The 17,985-nt window shown below is 38.6% G+C and overlaps 1 protein-coding gene across 6 annotated transcripts in view; it reads left to right on the forward strand.

The window, feature by feature from the left end:
* Positions 1-14,061, forward strand: part of RAB30 (RAB30, member RAS oncogene family) — an 85,183-nt gene extending 71,122 nt beyond the window's left edge. For all 6 annotated transcript variants that reach the window (XM_019643554.1, XM_019643553.1, XM_019643556.1 and 3 more), the window contains 2 exons: positions 4,056-4,239; positions 9,130-14,061. In XM_019643554.1, coding sequence (XP_019499099.1) covers positions 4,056-4,239; positions 9,130-9,380 — 435 coding nt within the window. In that variant the 3' untranslated portion in view covers positions 9,381-14,061. The remainder of the gene's footprint in view (positions 1-4,055; positions 4,240-9,129) is intronic.
* The last annotated feature ends 3,924 nt before the right edge of the window (positions 14,062-17,985 follow it).

The raw sequence follows: 17,985 nt of genomic DNA on the forward strand, positions 1-17,985 counted from the left end.
GCCGCTCACACTGGCTGCTGGCTACATACGGTAGCCCATGGCAACCCACTGCCACAGGGGCTGCAGCCTAAGCCGTCACCGGCGACTCACAGCAGCCCAGCTCCAGGTTGAGCTGTTGTTCAGCATCTCAGCTGTGGAGGGCAGTGTCACTGGCCCTCATATGTGGGATCCGAACCGGGGCCCTCTGGCATCCCAAGTCAGTTCTTAACCATCGCACCACTCGGCCGGCCCCACAGCCTCATTTTTAAGAGCTTACTACACTCGGCTAAAAATCCATCTTTTTGTAACATCTGGCTGCATCATGAGGCCACAGGCTTCCCAAGAGCAATTTTTGTGTCTTACTCATTATGGTATTCACAGCACAGTTCCTGTCCCTGTCACCTACTAAGCCTCTGGACCTTCATCCAGAAAAAGTGGGAGTTGGCTAATCTCCCAAACAAAGTCCTCACCAAGTTGCTTGTGACTTTCTCTAGCCATATATGTAGAATCAAGATACAAAATGAGCCTTTCAACCATGTTAATCCAAGGGCCGCATTAACACTTGGACACACAAGGAACAACTTCCTTAGTCTTTCAGTAGAAGAGGGCAGACCTGCCCAGGCTTCACTAAGGAAATAGTTGTTATCTTTTTGTTGTCCTTGTTCTTGAACGTTTACTGAATACTTCTTTTTGGTGATGTTTGTGTCTTTTTGCTAATGGTTTGCAGGCTTTCTCAGAGCCCCATAGAGACAATGGCAGGGCAGGACCAGAACGCAGGCCTCTCTCCTGACTTCTCATCATTTCCCCTACCCCTTGGCCTTCCCTACAAGTCTCATTCTTTCTAGGATGGCTCCCCAGATTGAAAGCAGGAAATGAAAGGTATTAGAAACATTCTTGTAGTTCTTAAGGCTTAGTGCCATATCCAGTAAAGGCAAGGCTGAGGAAGAGGCCCTTTCCTTAAAGCACTCTGCATTATGAAGGTGACCTTGGGTAGAAAATATAATTAAAACATATATAGATGTTTTCCCTATCCATTGATTTTTTTAGTCTATCATAAATAAATGAGTAATACGTAAAACTCTGAGCTAGTCTATAACATTTTAACTTTAGGAGATTAATCATAATAGATAAGGAAGATATTTTTTTGGATTTCTCTATAATCAAGCATATTTTGCATAGATAGGAAAGTCTTAACACATGTATTTGCTCGTTTGACCATCCATCCACCCATTTATTCATCCATCCTGTGTTACAGTGGATGCTTTGTGCCAAGCACTGTGTTAGGTAAAGCATCTTTGCTCCCCACTTAAATATCCTACTAATCATGACATGGAATTAGTCAATCCTTCCTTTATGATTCCACAAGTCTTTGTTCATTCAGTTAGCCATCACTCAAATGTGTTCACTATGTACCATGTACTGGATTAGGAAGGTGCTGGGATTATAAAGTTAAGTAAGAAATAGCCCTTACCCTCCAAGATCTCAGTCCAGCAAGGAGACGCACTAATAAACCAATGATTGCCGTACAATATTGTAACGGTGAGGCAATAGAGGGGTAAGTAGTCGGGTGCAAAGAAGAGAGTAAGCAGTGTAGCCCCACACTGGAGATGAGAGTGGTTAGAAAGCCCCTGGCTGTGGTATTGGCCACAGATTGATTGGCATGAGACTAGCACCAGGAGGTACTTTCTCCTCCTGGTGCCTCTTTAATAGAACATCTCATATTTTACTATGGTTAGTTAACATTGTGTTTGTCTTCCCTATAGACTGTGAGCTCTTTGAGATCAAGGATTGTGTTTTATTCATCTTTGTATCCTCCCTGTGCTTAGCACAGTGCTCTGCATATGTTAATGGCCTATAAATGCTGAAAAGGAGCAAATGGGTTGCAGAGAGAATGGTGAAACTGAGTTGAATGATAAAGGCAATGGAATATGGATAGCCTCAAGAATCAATCATAAGCCTAGAAACAGCAGCCCTCTATGAGAAAGCAGCATACACCTTGACAAAGCCATCCAATCACTACTTTTGAAAATATTTCAGCGGCTTTAATTCTCAAAGCCATTCTCAAGATGTGCTAGTCATGAGAACACACTGATTTCTAATGATTGACAGTACTAAATCCAATCACAAGTGTTTTTAGAGGCTCGAGGTGGCATAGTCTGTTGTTCTAAGACATATCCTGGCAGAGGGGAACCGTGTTCCTAGGTTTGGGCAGAGCAGAGAAATAGCTTTGGTCCCAGCCAAAGCCACAGCACCTGTATGGTCACCTTCTGCCTACAGACTTCCATGTACATCATCAAAGCACAGCTGCAGCTCCAAACCAAATGAGAGCTGTGTGCTGCTGAGTGGCGGCAGGGAATGCCGGTCACCTGTCAGTTTCCTCTGCCAAACTGCTATGAGCAGCGGGTGACACCAACTGACTGGTCATCTTTGGATGCTGATGTGTATTTAAATCAGCCTCCGAGTGGCTTGGAATGAGTCCTATGCTGGGAATGAGAAGGCCTGGAGTCGAGTCCCAGCTTTGCGAGAAACTAGTTAGGAGATGGCGTTTCCTGTTAATGAAGGGGAGGTATAACTTGCCTAATCTGTTGGGCTGTTGTAAGGATTAGATGAGACTGTCAATAAATACTTGAACATCTTACTAGTTCCAAGACACTCTATTTGGTGCAGGGAAAACTGTGAGTAAAATGGACCCTGACCTCCCCCTCGTGAAGCTTTCAGCTTAGTGAGGAAGACAGCTATGAAACAAATGATTACAAATAAATAAATGATTCAAGTATGTCAGGTGCCATGAGGAAGAATTATAGGGTGGGCTGCAGGAGAGAATATGTGTAGTTGGGGGGAGGGGTGATGGGGAACCTGGCCCAATCAGAAGGTTCCAGAAGGCCTTCTCTGAGGAAATGATGTTCTGTTAGTGGGGATAAAGGCATCTTATAACAAGTGAAATTTATACAATTGGAAGGGAAGATTATGATTATTGTTATTTCTCAAGGCCTTCTGATTTTTTCTGCACTCAGCAGTAGCTCTGGAGAACAGTTCTCTTTCAGTAATCTTCTGCTCTGTGCAGGGAAATTCAGGAAGGGGTGAGAAGTATTTTGCTTTTTTCTTTTTTATTAGAACCAGTTTTGTTTTGTTTTTAAATATGGAACGCTTCACGAATTTGTGTGTCATCCTTGTGCAGGGGCCATGCTAATCTTCTCTGCATCGTTCCAATTTTAGTATATGTGCTGCCGAAGCGAGCACTAGAACCAGTTTTTAAGTCATAGGACTGGTACGTGACTTCAGAAAATGTGAGCTTTCAGCAGGTTCACATGTTATTACCTCCCCGCCCTTTTTTTTTTTTTATAAAGAAACCACTAAAGCCCAAAGAGACTAAGTTACCTGCTCAAGGTCACAGAGCTTAAAAATGGGAGAGGAAAATTATTATTTTCCATAGCATTGTCCCTGTTTTCATTAACAAGGAGAATGCCTTAATATAGTCATTTGAATTTTGGACTGGAGAAGCTGATGAAGTTGGATTTTCTCCCTCTGCCATGGCTGACTGAAATGCCGACATCACTGAATGACAGCTCGCCATGTATCCAACTTTAATAGTAATACGGCATGAACTCTGGGACCACAATGCCTGGTTTAATTGGCTCTGGGACATACTGGCTGAGAGATGTTGAGCATGTTTATTAATCTCTGTCTACCTCATGTGAGAAATGGATATAGTAACAGTACCTACCTCCTAGAGTTATTGTGGGGATTGAGTGAGTTATTACATGCATAAAGTGCTTAGACTAGAGCACATAATATGTGGCACATAATAAATGCCCAATAGGTTGGGTTTTTTTAAGAGTGAAGGGAAAATAAAGTAATCTAACAAAGAAATAAAACAAAACAAAAAAGCAAGCCCCTGTCCCTAACTAGACACACATAACACGTTAAAAAAATAAATCATAGGTGCTTTTTTTCTTAGGGCAGAAAATAACCATGAAATTATTTGAGTGAAAGTGTTTCTACTTCTAACCTAAAGTGAAACAATGCTTGGTTTTTTTCTGCTTCTCCAAACTGATCCTTCGCTTATGCTTTTACAGCTTCAGATCTGGGACACAGCAGGTCAAGAGAGATTTCGGTCCATTACCCAGAGTTATTACCGGAGCGCCAATGCCTTGATCCTCACCTATGACATCACCTGCGAGGAATCCTTCCGCTGCCTTCCTGAGTGGCTGCGGGAAATAGAACAATATGCCAGCAACAAGGTCATCACTGTGCTAGTCGGTAAGGAAGGACTAATGAGGAGGGAAATTGATTTGTGAGCATCAGAAAAGTTATAATCACATAAAGCTTGTGCCTTGCTACCTTCCAAGAATATAGTCTACAGCTATATAATTCAAGTAGTCAACGTCCAGTTCTTCTGCAATTGAAGAGAAAATGAAATAGGTCCTATCCCATGGTGATGGTTTCGAAAAGTAAAGTAGAAAATATTGCTGATTGATTTTTTTTTTAAATCAACACAGGCTCTAGGGAAGAAGGCAGACTGCCATGAAAGTTATGTGAGCTGCTAAACATGTTTTAAAATCTAATTATGAGATCACAGAAACTGCTGGTCTAGAACTAAAGTAGATCTCTTAAGTTGATAAGCAATTCATTATTGAAGCAATTGTTTTTTGCTTAAAAAATGGACTTTGGCTAATTTTTCCCCTTCTTAACATTTATGCTGACTTGAGAAATTCTAATTTTCAGGAAGAATCCACTAAGGGAAATTCTGCAGTTTGTCTCATTTTGTAGGAGTGTAGACTCTCTCTTTATTATGGAGGAAAAGCAAAAAACAACCCATGATTTTCTGTGGTAACCAAAACACCCATTAAGAATGGAATTGCAGTGAAATAGACCAGATCATTAAAAATTCCTCTAGTGGTGATGGAAAGATGTTAATAATATATGGCGGTTAAAAATGTTTTCTTCCTAGAAGGAATATTGCTGTAAATTCTAGCAAGACCTGAATTGGAAATCTGGGTAGAAAACCTTAGAAACATGAAGTTACAAATTATGGCTAATAGTAAGTTAAGTTAACACTTTATAGTAAGTAGTATAGCTAGCATATACATGCCAGGAATCCTTTTAGGAACTGTATGTGTCATGACCCCTAATTTATAGATGAGGAAACCACGGCTCAGAGAGGTGAAGGTTTTTGCCTAAGGTCACACAGCATGTAGGATCTACGACAAACCCTGCATTTGTCCAACCTTAATGTGCTGTTTTGTAACAAACTGCTGGGCTTTTCTTTCAGGCAGCTGGGTTAAGTATCTGTCTCCCTAGGAGCTAGTGCTTTGTGCCCAATCCTAAAAACCCTCTTGCATCCTGGAGAACCTTTGCCATGAAGTACCTGAAACCTTCTCAGCTTTCGACTTGGACTTTCTTTCTGTTCCACAGAAAGCCCTTGAGAGCTCGAGTCAAAGCATTACTACTTGGGAATCTATCTAAGGAAGTTAAATGAACATTTGAGGGGAGATAATTAGTCAGTGCCATATGAAAGAGGCCCTGGCTTTTTTGTTATTATTTTTTTACTATGGAAAATTTCAAACATAAGCAAAAGTAGAGAAAACAGTATAATGAATCCCTCCCCATATACACATCTCTCATCTTTGACAGTTATCAGCTTGTAGCCAATCTTATTTTATCTGTTCCCCATCTATTTTGTCTGTCCTCCCCTTCAGATTATTTTGAAGCAAATCCCAGATGCTGTATTAATTCATCTTTCAAATTTCAGTGTATAATCTCTAAAAGTTAAGTTTCTTTTTAAAAAAGAGAACCTAACCACAATGCCATTTCACACCTAAAAATATTAACAATTCTTTAATAGCATTCAAAATTTAGACAGTGTTCAAATTTCCCTGATTGACTCAAAATTTTTTTAGTTTATTCAAGTCAAGATCTAAATAAGGTCCATATGTTACAATTAACTTTTATGTTTTTTTAATTCTTTTATCTGTAGGTTCTCTCTCCATTTTTTTTTTCTCCCTTGGAACTTATTTGTTAAAGCATTTGTTTGTCCTGTAGAGTTTTCAAGTCTGAATTTTATTTCACCCCTGTGGGTGTAATTTGACATATTCCTCCATCACCTGAATTTCTTGCAGATTTGTAGGTAAATCTAGAGGCTTGGTCAGATTCAGATGTTTTGGGTCATTTTTTTTTAGCAAAAATATTTCAGAGTTGGTATTCTGAGGTATAGTTCTCACAGGAAAGCCAAGAAAAATGCTTGATTCTTTTTTATTTGCCACTTTTCAAGGTAATGAGTTGGTGCCTTCACATCTTTCAAAAGTAACTATTGAAGTTTGTTTATATTTGAATATCATTATAGATTTAAATATATTTGATGTATTCTCATCCCTTGCAATTATTATTATCGATGCTCCAACTCTCCCAACTTTGAGAGTTGGAGCTTCTTCAAATGGGCTCCTGAGTCCTGTTGACATGACCCCAGAAATCTGATAATTTTCTTGTTTTCTGGTATGAACAGTGTTCCAGGCACATCGTGTGCAGTTCCTGCCCCAGACCTGGAATTAACCATTTCTTCAAGAAGCACTGTTTCTTTTTTTAAATCAAACCAATAAATATTTATTACTTACACTATGCAAGGCAGTTTTTCCTCTAAGTTACCTTTGTAAGCATTCTTAATTTGGTGTGCTGTCAGTATTCTGATTTTTTTTTTTACTTTAAAAATTATTTTTTTAATTTTTCAATTATAGTTGATAGTCAATATTATATTAGTTTCAGGTGTACAGCATAGTGGTTAGACATTTATATAACTTACAAAGTGATCCCCCTGATAAGTCTGGCACTATACATAATTATTACAGTATTATTGACTGTATTTCCTATGCTGTGCTTTACATCCCCATGACTGTTTTATAACTGGCAATTGGTACTTCTTAGACCCTTTGCCTTTCTCACTCAGTACCCCCGCTTGCTCTCATCTGGCAACCATCAGTTTGTTCTCTGTATCTATCTCTGTTTTGTTTGTTCGTTTGTTTTTTAGATTCCATATATAAGAGAAATAATATGGTATTTGTTTCTCTGTCCGACTTATTTCACTTAGCATAATACCCTCTAGGTCCATCCATACTGTTGCAAATGGTAAGATTTCCTTCTTTTTTATGGCTGAATAGTACTCCATTGTATACATGTACCACATCTTCTTTATCCAGTTGTCTATCAATGGACACTTAGGTTGCTTCCATATCTTGGCTATTGTAAATAATGCTGCAACGAACATAGGGGTGCGTATATCTTTTCTTCAGATAAATACCCAGAAGTGAGATTGCTGGGTCATATGGTAGTTCTATTTTTAATTCTTTGAGGAACCTTCATACTGTTTTTTTATAGTGGCTGCACCAATTTTCAATCCTACTAAGCACTGTTTCTTTTTAATGGGAAGTTGTATTTAGAGGCCACAACCAAGGTGATAATAATCATCCTTATTAGTGGGTTGGTCCTTGTTTTTAGGCTTTTCAGTGGACAGAGCTAACATATATGTGTGTGCGGTGAATTCTGTAATGTCCATAGGGGTTGTAGTATTAGGCTGTACTAAGCATTTGACTCACAAGACAACCATAGGCCACACTTAGCATCACATTCACTTAGACAGGGACGGGACAGGACAGGACAGGAAACACAGCTTAACAGCAGGCCAGCATCAGGCACTCCTCAGTGGAAGGAGTCCTCATAGCAGTCCCATAGCTGTCCAGGATCTCCTGGGACAGTTCAGGTAGGAGGAAAAAGGCTCACTTCAGGCAAGTGCAGGATCTGCTCCTGCCGAGAAGCCTCAATGCTCCATTGGAGCCAATCTCTTTTATAACAACTCCATGGGCTTAACTTTCAGGGTCTCTTCAAATGAAGAATCACCACACTCAGGGAAGCCAAAAGGCATGGCTTTCCGTTAGGTATTTATAATTCATACCTAGAATTCCCAGGTCAGATGGCATTTATCAATCAGGGGTCACTTTTACCGTAGAAAACGTTACCAAGTAACACAGTTGACATATCACCTTTGTCAGGTTTCCAGGAGCATAGAGGTAGAAAATATTTTAAAGATAAAATACACCATGAATTATTCACACTGAAATTTCCATTTATAATTCAGGACTTCAGAAATTTGACTTAACCTCATTAATCTTATATCTGTATTTCCTTTTTGCCATGCCAAAAATCCCTGTCCAGTGACACTTCCATAATTACTCATTTACTTTATCCTCTAAAACATGCACAGCCGCCTCAGAATAACAGTGGCAGCACGACCACTGACGAGATGATTACTGTAACAGTTCAACATGTCTTTCTTCAATTCTTTTTGTTCCTAGGTATATACCCCTGGGGATGCGCAGTTAAATTCCTGTATCTTAAACTCACCTGAAAAAGTTTCTCTTTATGTGGTTATTCCACTTCACGATAAAGAGGTTTACTTGTTTCCTTTTGCTTTCAATTTTAGGAATTGCTTTTTAAATTTAATTTCATATTGATTGTATAATCATGCTTAATTGTATAATTTTGTAAGATGCTGAAGTCAAATCTATAAAACAAGGTCTATTTAGAGAGGTCTAGTTTCTATCCCTCTTTATCCCTCAATCTTGTCCCTTTCATGGGTAACCGTTATCTTTAAAATTAAGATTTTGTTGTGCTTGCTTTGGCAGCACAGATACTAAAATTAAGATTTTGGTTTATTCTCCCATTAAAAAAATAAGCCAGTAAACTGTGTGTATATTTTTTTCATCCTTTTTGTTTAGATAAACAGTTGTATATTATATGCACTTTCTTCTACTTTGCATTATTTGCTTAACAGTATATCCTAGTGTCTCCTTCCCTTGCAGCATATAGATATAATCCTTATTGCTTTTCACAGTGGCAAATAACTCCAAAGAGCTATGAGTGGACCATAGTGTATTCAACCAGAGCCCAACTGATGGACAATTGGGCTGTTTCCAGTTCTTTGCCATTAAAAATGGCACCGGTATTTAAAAATAAAGATTCTAGTGATCACGGTCACATTTGCATTGCTCTACTTGCCGCCCCATCTGGTTTAACTTCAGATGTAGAATTGAATTTTGATGTTTCCAAGACTGCAAAAACATCAAATGATGATGCCTTCTGTGATTTTTACCACTGATTTAGGCAACAAGATTGATCTGGCTGAAAGGAGAGAGGTCTCCCAGCAGAGAGCTGAAGAATTCTCCGAGGCTCAGGACATGTATTATCTGGAGACCTCAGCCAAGGAATCTGATAACGTGGAGAAACTCTTCCTTGACTTAGCTTGCCGCCTCATCAGTGAAGCCAGGCAGAACACACTTGTGAACAATGTATCGTCACCCTTACCTGGAGAAGGGAAAAGCATCAGCTATTTGACTTGTTGTAATTTCAACTAAAGGCTGAGGCAAGCAGAAACAAAAGAAATCAGCAGCTGCCCCGCTGGGCCCTGAGTTGCTGGGGAGATCTGGCCATGATGGTGGCTCCTGCTCGCAGACCTTCTGACTCCTGTGGCTCCTGAGTTTACAAAGCGTGGCAGGCCATGGGCCTCGCCCACAGGCCGGCATTAGCAAAATATAATAACGGTTTGACCCTTTTGCAGTCTGGAGTCAGAGCAAGGAGAAAATTGCACTACGCGCTCCATGACCTGCAGAGCATGTTGCTTTTGTTTTTTTTTAAAAAAAGCAAGTAAAAGCGCATTTCTGAACTCAGTCCAGGGGAATCCCTCCTGCACATCAGTGGGTGCATGTGGAGGGCTGTTCTTTAGGGCTTCGGGGGGCCCTGATTTTCTTGTCCACCTGATAAACCCAAACTACGGAGGCCAAGAACTGTCTCTGCGGTACGTGCTGACGACCCCGTGGAGATTTTGAAAAGTGTTATTTCTCTCGTCCACAGGCACTTTCAAGGACTTTGGGATGTACAAATGAAATGAAACCCTTACCTGACCAACAGTTAACAATTATTGTTTTAATAATATATACAAGCTCCATGACTCCTTTTGGTGCTAATGATTCCACTGTTTCACAGACCAAACCTTTTAGTAATTGATGTCCTTACATGTATTTCATAGAAATAAAAAAAAATAAGGGAAGCCCATGAATCAGCACTCTTTTCTCAAAGTCTCATTGCTACCTTTTCTAGGGTGGATTGGTTGGAAAAGAGAATGCTTTCCTTTCTTGTTTCCCTCTAAATCTTACCATTTTCTTCTAATTCTCCCATCTTTTCTGCCCTTTAAGCAAATGAAAAAATTTGAAAAAAAAATTGTTGATAATATTTTAATATAAAAGATTAGGTCTAAGACATTATGAGTAGTAGGAGAAAACAGACCAGATCTGACCAAAATACTGTGGATTCATGGACTGCGAGTTCCAAGCAGAGCACAGTCCTTCATAGCAGGTCACATCTTTTACTTTCTGGTTCTATCCATCTTGGACAGACCAAGGCTTAGGATTTTGTAGACATTTTTAGTATGATAGGTGAGAATAACAATACATGAAAACTCTCATGAGCCGTTTTTGTATCTTCAATGATAACCTTAGAAAATTTCTGCTTGTGGAAGCAGGTGGAATTGTCATTTGTCACCTCCTTCTTGTAGGAATGTTCCTCTCAGACCATATATTCTTGCCTGGTTTTTTTTTTCTCCTCTCTTTCTGTCCTGGTCTCCCCCTTCTTTTCTTCTTCCCTCCCTCCCCTCTCCTTCCTTCACTCTTCCCCATCTCCTCCTTTCCTGATATGCATGTGTTACTGCAAATCTCCAATTCAAATGGAGGTGTATATGCCTTTACTTAGCCAATTTAAAACCAGGACTCAAAATGGAAGATGTGCTACTGAATACGTTACTATTTCTTCAGTGCCATACTTTGATACCTTCCAATTTGTTCACTGATATAAATGCAAATTGGGGAAAATAATTAAACATGTATGCTGTTGATGCTGTCAGATGTTTATATAGCTTGCTGCTTAGCATAACTGAGGGATGAGTAATGGAATAAGGATAGGATGTGTAATTCCACTGTTTTTGTAGATGGTGGCAATCTCGGTCCTGATACTTTGATGTTTGAAAGCTATTTAATTTTAAAGAAATGAGTCATGTAGAGACACGATACTGATAAAGAATTTCTAGCATTTCTCTAGCAGGTTTCTGTGACCCACCCATCTCTTGCCCACGGGGACGATACATATTGTTTAAGGGACTGATACTTTTGGTTGGCCTCACTGTGTTTGTCGTGATCCTGTGGTAAGAGGATTCCAGAAGTTCAAATTGCTTTTACCTTACAATCTACAGGAAAGAAAACTCATTTTAATAAACACCAACCACAGTAATTTATATCTGCTGCCTTTCTCTCCCCATCTTCCCCACTAAGGCAGCAAGTATTCAGAAAACAAGTTGATCAAGGTGGGCAGAACTTCTCTTTTTTAAATTGTGAGGCAATGTCCCTAAATTCAGGTGTATTATTTTTCAGTTAGGGCAAAAATCCAGTTACCCCAATACATCAAGACCCAGCTTTATCTCCCAGCAGCAAGTGTGTTGAAAATGAATTTGCTTTGTTAACTTAGAGGATAGGAATTTGTTAGATGGGACACATTTAGTTGTAAAATAAAAGCTTCTAGAGCCACTCTTGCATTCTGAAATTCTTATTCCTTCGGGCTCAGCCTCCTCTATGGACCCTTGGCTGTACTCAGAAGGGGATCAGAAAGCTCCCCTCTTGGTTCCTTTCTAGCTTGTAACCCCTCCCAGCCTCTCTGTGATTTACAGTCACCCATCCATGGCCCATCAGCAGGGACACATGAGAATGTAGGGCTTTGTTTCTTTCTTTCTTTTCCCCTTGGTTGTCAGATTCCCCTTGAATGCCAGATTAGGCCTTATGAACACTTGTTCCTTGATGTATCTCAAGTTTGAGAATAATCCCTGGCAATATTGTAGGTTCTCAATTATTAGTTGAATAAATGACTCGGTGCCAAGAGGAACCTTTTTTGGTTAAATAGACATTTTTCAAATAGAACTCGGGAAAGGACACTAATTAAACATGCTCTTTTTAACCCAGGCCAGGACCTAAACTTATTGGTTTGCCTAGTAGTTCTTACTGTCACGGCATTATTTGCTGAGACTTCTTCAATAAAAGTGAATTCTCATTTAATGGTGGATGAAAAAGAGAGTTGCTTTCTCAATTCATTTTGGTTTCATCTGACTCATAAGACTACCATGCTTCCATTTTTGGTGTGATCTTTTTCTTTTTTTAATAAAGTTACTAAATATATGGCAATTTTTTTTTCTTTCCAGTGAAACTGTATCATAGTCATGTCATGGAGTCAGGCCTGGGAGAATGTGTGAAATCATATAGCTTGCTGATATTAATGATGTTTTATTGTGGCTTTGTGTATACTGTATCCTCAAGGGATGTTGTGCTTTCTCCTATACCTATGCAAGGCTTTTTATTTTTTTATATGCTTTTATTAGGTCTGTTAAATTATGTTAACATTTAATTTTGATTGTACGGGACCAATTATCCTTTCTGTGGATCACTTAGATTAGGCTATTAGCTTTTCCTGGCCTTTATTTTTCCCTTTTAGTCATTTCATGTTCACATCTCTTCGTGAGTAAAGTGGCGAGAAAATAACTAAAAATGAAAGTCAAATGGATTGATTTGACAATGTGTCAATTTCTGATTTAGAGTTTGGTGAGAAAGGTAAAAATCACAGGCCAAAATAAGATATTTGGATTAGGATTATTGAAGCAATTTGGACTTGTTGGAAGGAGGAGACAGAATTTAACAGAAGACTGGATTCTTTTTCTTTCTTCTGTTCTTTTTTCTATTATATATGCCTTTGGAGGACCCTGTTGAGTTCCACTGTTAGATCAGTGATTTGCCTCATTTACCCTTTTAGCTATACCATAATTCTTCCAGATTCAACATCAAGTTTTAGTTAATGAGTCATTCTGAATAAATACAAGTTGTAAGTGATTTTGAATTGGCCTTTTGACTAAAATGAAAACATCTTTTTTTTAATAAACGAAGCCACAGAATAAGATATCATCTTATATTCAGAACAAAGACTTTTTCATTTCTCCCCTCCCCCTACCCCCACTGTATATCAAACCAATGGCTTTAAAGATAAGACATTTTCTATTTCCTAATCCTGCAGAACTCTTGTGTATTTCATGTTCATTAGTACTTTAGGGACCCATGCCCTGTTAGTCTCTGGAAGAGCTCCTCCAGGGTTTGCCCTTTGTTTTTTCTAGAATTTTTTTAACTGCAACTGGTTACTTACTTTCCTCATCCACAGCCCTGACAGATGTGTTTCAATGAAACTATAATAATACTTTTAAGACTTAACTAGAAAATCAAAAGCAGTGAAAAACCTTCCTTCATAAGCAGTATAGTTGAACACTAATTCTGGGATAAGAGAGGGTGTGTTTTCTTTCTTCTTTTTGGATTTCATTTCTGTCACATGAGCCTATTACGTTTGGCAGGAAAACTGCCTTCTCTTACATTCTTCACACTGGGTAGAAAGCATACTGAATTAAGAACTTACTATTTCTTCAAACAACTAATTAATATAGTAATTAATATAGTTAGACCAAGGGAGATGACACTTTATCTTTCCTAAGTCCATGATGTTGGAATGTTGTAATCATTCTTGGAAGCCATACTTTGGAATTAAAAACAAAATGGAGGCATAACAAAGATGGTGAAGGAATTTAGAATTTAAGACATTTGAAGACTATGTGAAGAATTTGGGGCGACTGAGCCGGGAAAGAGAGAGAACTACAATTAGTACATTAGAGCAAGTCTCTGAAATTCAAAGGGGTTGAAATGAGGTTCACTCAATAGAGGCCACTGAACCACAGATTTGTTAGGGAGAACATGCTCAAAAAGATGGTTCCCCATGAAAGGGGCTGCTTCGAGTAATAGTTTCTATCACGTAGAGGCTAGAAAGAACTCAGCAAAGATGATGTGGAAAGGATCCCAGCATTGGCTGGGGGTTGGACCAGATGACCTATTAACATTCTATTTGCAGTACTTTGCCCCTCATAACATGTTTAAATATTTGTTGACCCAGAGCTAATGATTTTTTTTGTTTTGAAAAAAAAAGGCTTTGGTCTTCTACCCAAAGTGCATCCTACCTTCCAGGGAGGAGGTTGGTTACGTGTTAGGCCAAAAGACTACTTGCAATTATGCCCTAGGTTGAGATTGCTTTGTCAGTCTATTTATTGATATCCTGTCAGTCCATTTATTGAAAACTGGTTCTTGAGTTAAAATTTTTTTAAATGTATTGTTCTACTATTAGTAGAAGTTACAGGAAATCATGAAAATTGTATATTTGTCACTTGCCAAACACAGGCCAGGCTCAGTTGTGAATAACTAGTGTGTCTTCAGGATTTCAGGATAGGCCTTTTAAGCAGAACAGCAAAGATCCCATAAATACACCAACATGAAGTTTTGCAGCTCCCATCAGAGATGGGTGTGTGGGTCGCTGGCATAAGCAGTTCCCAAGATCTATTTTGGAAAAATCTCAAATGACCTTTGGTCAGTTGGTTTCTCTTGAGAAAACATGATCTGAAAATGAGTTTAACAGAACTGAGGCCAAATTGCTTCATATAGAAAGTAACAAAACACAGGTCTTTGAAAATCAGAGATCACTAACTATAAGCAGAATTTGCTAACAAATCTCATGATCCAAATGATTCCACCTGCAAAATAACATGCATCCTTCCTAGGCTGATAAATTCATTGGCGTTGTGAGAAACACTCGAGTTTGGGTGAGACTGCCTTGGACTCCTTTGACTGAGAGGTCAGAGCATAAAAGCGAGCTACCTCTTCTTTAACTGACTACCTGAGGTGCATGAGTTAACATTCTACTTTCCCACTGAGTTAAAGTGTAATTTGTGGAGATGTGTTCTAGCTCCTGATGGAATCCTTGGTGGGTTGTGATGTAGGGAGGTGGATAGATGGTGTGAGGAGTCCTAGTACTGCCATGAATTAATTAGCAAAGCACAATCTCTTGTGAGCATCAGTTTCCTCATCTATGAGATAGACTGACAATACCTATCAGGATTATTATGAAAATTAAGATAAATTGAAAATACAGTGCTTAGTAAACAATAAGGACTCAAATATTAGTTCTTTTCTCCTTGATTAAAAGCAGACTTTGGATGGTCTGATGCAAGTAAAGATACTTAGGACTAAACAAAGAACCCCTCTTGACTTCAAAGAGCTCCATTTCTGAAAGGATCTTAAAAGGAAGTCACTTATTTGATTTATCAGTCTACCTTTGGATGTTACTGTTACCCAAGAGCCTCTGGATTTCTTTACATCCTTCAGGAAAGGCTCTCTCTCTCTCTCTCTCTCTCTCTCTCTCTCTCTCTCTCTCTCTCCCTCCCTCCTTCTCTCTCCCTCTCTCTCTCTCCCTCCTTACCTCCCTCCCCCCAATAGGCAATTCCAGGGTTGTAAACTCCTCATTATCAGCNCTCTCTCTCTCTCTCTCTCTCTCTCTCTTTCTCTCTCTCCCTCCCTCCCTCCCTCCTTCTCTCTCCCTCTCTCTCTCTCCCTCCTTACCTCCCTCCCCCCAATAGGCAATTCCAGGGTTGTAAACTCCTCATTATCAGCAAACTTAACGTTATTAATGAAATACCTCACAGTGCAATTTGAACCTCTTTCTTCTTGATCCTATTCTCCATGGGAAGAAAAATGGGTTGATTCTATTTTCTTTTAAGGGGTCTGAGTTTGCCATTTGTTATTGCCCTTTTGCCTCATTGTTTTTCTTTAATGACAGTCAGAAAAGCTCATTAAGGTGACAATAATTATTCCCTTGGGGAATGTCAGGCTAGGTATTTATAAACTCAGCTTCTTATTGGTATGAGATTTAGATCATAATGTTGCTGTTGGTTAACTCTTCAATTATCCATGTATTTCTCTTCTTTATGTAACATAAATGATAACAAAGTGTGCTTCTGAAGAATTGTTCTGGTTGTGTGGCTCATTTCGTTTTCTCAGTAAAAATGGAGTCACAATTCTAATTTTGTAATCTGCTTTTAGAGTTTACTTTCATAGATGATATTAATAGACATAATTACCAACCTTGAAATTTAATAGGGTTTCTTTCCCTTTCTACATGTGCACTAAATTCTCAAATAAAACTTGGAGTACCATATGCCTAATAAAACAAAAATTCATGTACAGCATAATAAAAGAATCTGGCCTGTTAGAATAATTTGTCACTCATTGATTGAACGGTGCATAGCTTTTGTTTAAGGTTACATAGTTATGCCTGGATTGAATAACAATAGCAAGACTTGATAACCCTCTGAAAAACAGCTGTTCACCATATTGCTTTCTGGAATGTAATCATTAGGAATAAATATTCCCTTTTCCTGTACAATTGCAGAATGCTAGTGGAGCTTTCTTGTAGGCTATTTGACAATGAATGTCAATTGATTTAAATAAAAACAATTTTTTAAAAAAATCCTCTTATCCCTTTAAGGTGTGCTGGGGCTTTCATGTCCCTCTTGTAGAAAATTTCAAATGGCTGGAATGCTGACTTCTAATTCTTGTTCACCGAAGTGTTCTCTGGACAAACCAGATGGTTGGAGCTCCTTTGATGATACGTAAAGGAGCTACGTAAATGTATTTATGTCAATACATTTACATAAACATCTGTGAGTAAAACTGCTGTTTTCCACCAAAAAAACTCTGCTCAAATTTCAGATAATACAGGGTTAAGGGATTTTTGGTAATCTACAGGGGAAAAAAATGCGCAACCCCATATACCGTATTTTGCTGTGTATAATGCACTCCTGTGTATAATGCTCACCCACCTTTTGGGCCCAAACTTTCAGGAGGAAAAAAAATCTTTCAATTTAATTTTTTACTAATGTCCGTGTATAATGCGCACCCTTGTTTTTCCCTCAGAAACTTCGGGGGCAGGGGAAGTGCGCACTATGCATGGCAAAACATGGTGTATTGTTGCATACACTTGAGTGTGTGACTTTTAGTATAGGGATGAAATAAAACGCAAAGTCTATCATTCTGGAGGTCTTCTTAGCAGCAAGTAAAAACATTTACAGAAGCTGTTTTATGAAGACTTTGAGAATCCCTGATTTCTCCGTTTCCTATCTCTTTCCACTGGAACATAGATCTTTAACATATGTAGTTTTAACGAACATGTTAATCATCAAATCTTAGGAACTCAATTCTTAATATTTGGCTGTTGGTTTTAAGAATGGGCTCTCAGTAATACCTGAATACACCAGTATATAAAATATAACCAGCAGCTTCAGTACAAACATAATACTTGATTTTAAATGTTAATATGCAGTTATTAGCAGTACACTGTACCATGTCTTATGTGATCATGTTTTTTCCCCTTAATATAAAGGCTGATAGAAACATAAGCCCATAATGACCTGAGTGCAATGGGCTGCAAATATTCTGTAGAAAGGCAATTGTATGAGAACTTCAACCAATATTAAAAAGGAGGGATAGGGAACTGGAATCTAAACAAAATATTTTAAATGAAGTTGCATCTCTCCTTTTAAAATTGAGATATAATTCACACACCATACAATTCTGTGTCCGGTAGTTTCACCATAGCATCTTGTGGTAGACATCTTAGCCGCAAGCATTTTTGTTGCAAACATTGTTGCTGCGTAACTGATTGTCCATAAGGCAATTTTGCTGTAAAAAAAAAAAGATGAAATAACTGGTTGACAGGGTTTTCTTGTTTGTTTTGTTTCAGTTCTCCATTGATGAATCGATCAACCATTGTAAAAAAGATAAAATAACGGGTGGACTGTTATTTTGTTTGTTTGGTTTCATTTCTTCATTGATGAATCAATGGCCTTTGGCCAACTTAATGTATTTAAGCTAGTTGTCAGTTTGGTTTCATTACCTCATTGACAAAGTTCTCTCAGTTACTCCCATTGTTTGCATTATATATAAATCTTAGCTGGCCCTTGTATGGTCTATGCAGTGACAAATAAAGATGCCTACAGTGAAAATACCT

The sequence above is a fragment of the Hipposideros armiger genome, unplaced genomic scaffold, assembly GCF_001890085.2.
Source record: "Hipposideros armiger isolate ML-2016 unplaced genomic scaffold, ASM189008v1 scaffold_79, whole genome shotgun sequence".
In the NCBI taxonomy this organism is placed as follows: Eukaryota; Metazoa; Chordata; class Mammalia; order Chiroptera; family Hipposideridae; genus Hipposideros; species Hipposideros armiger.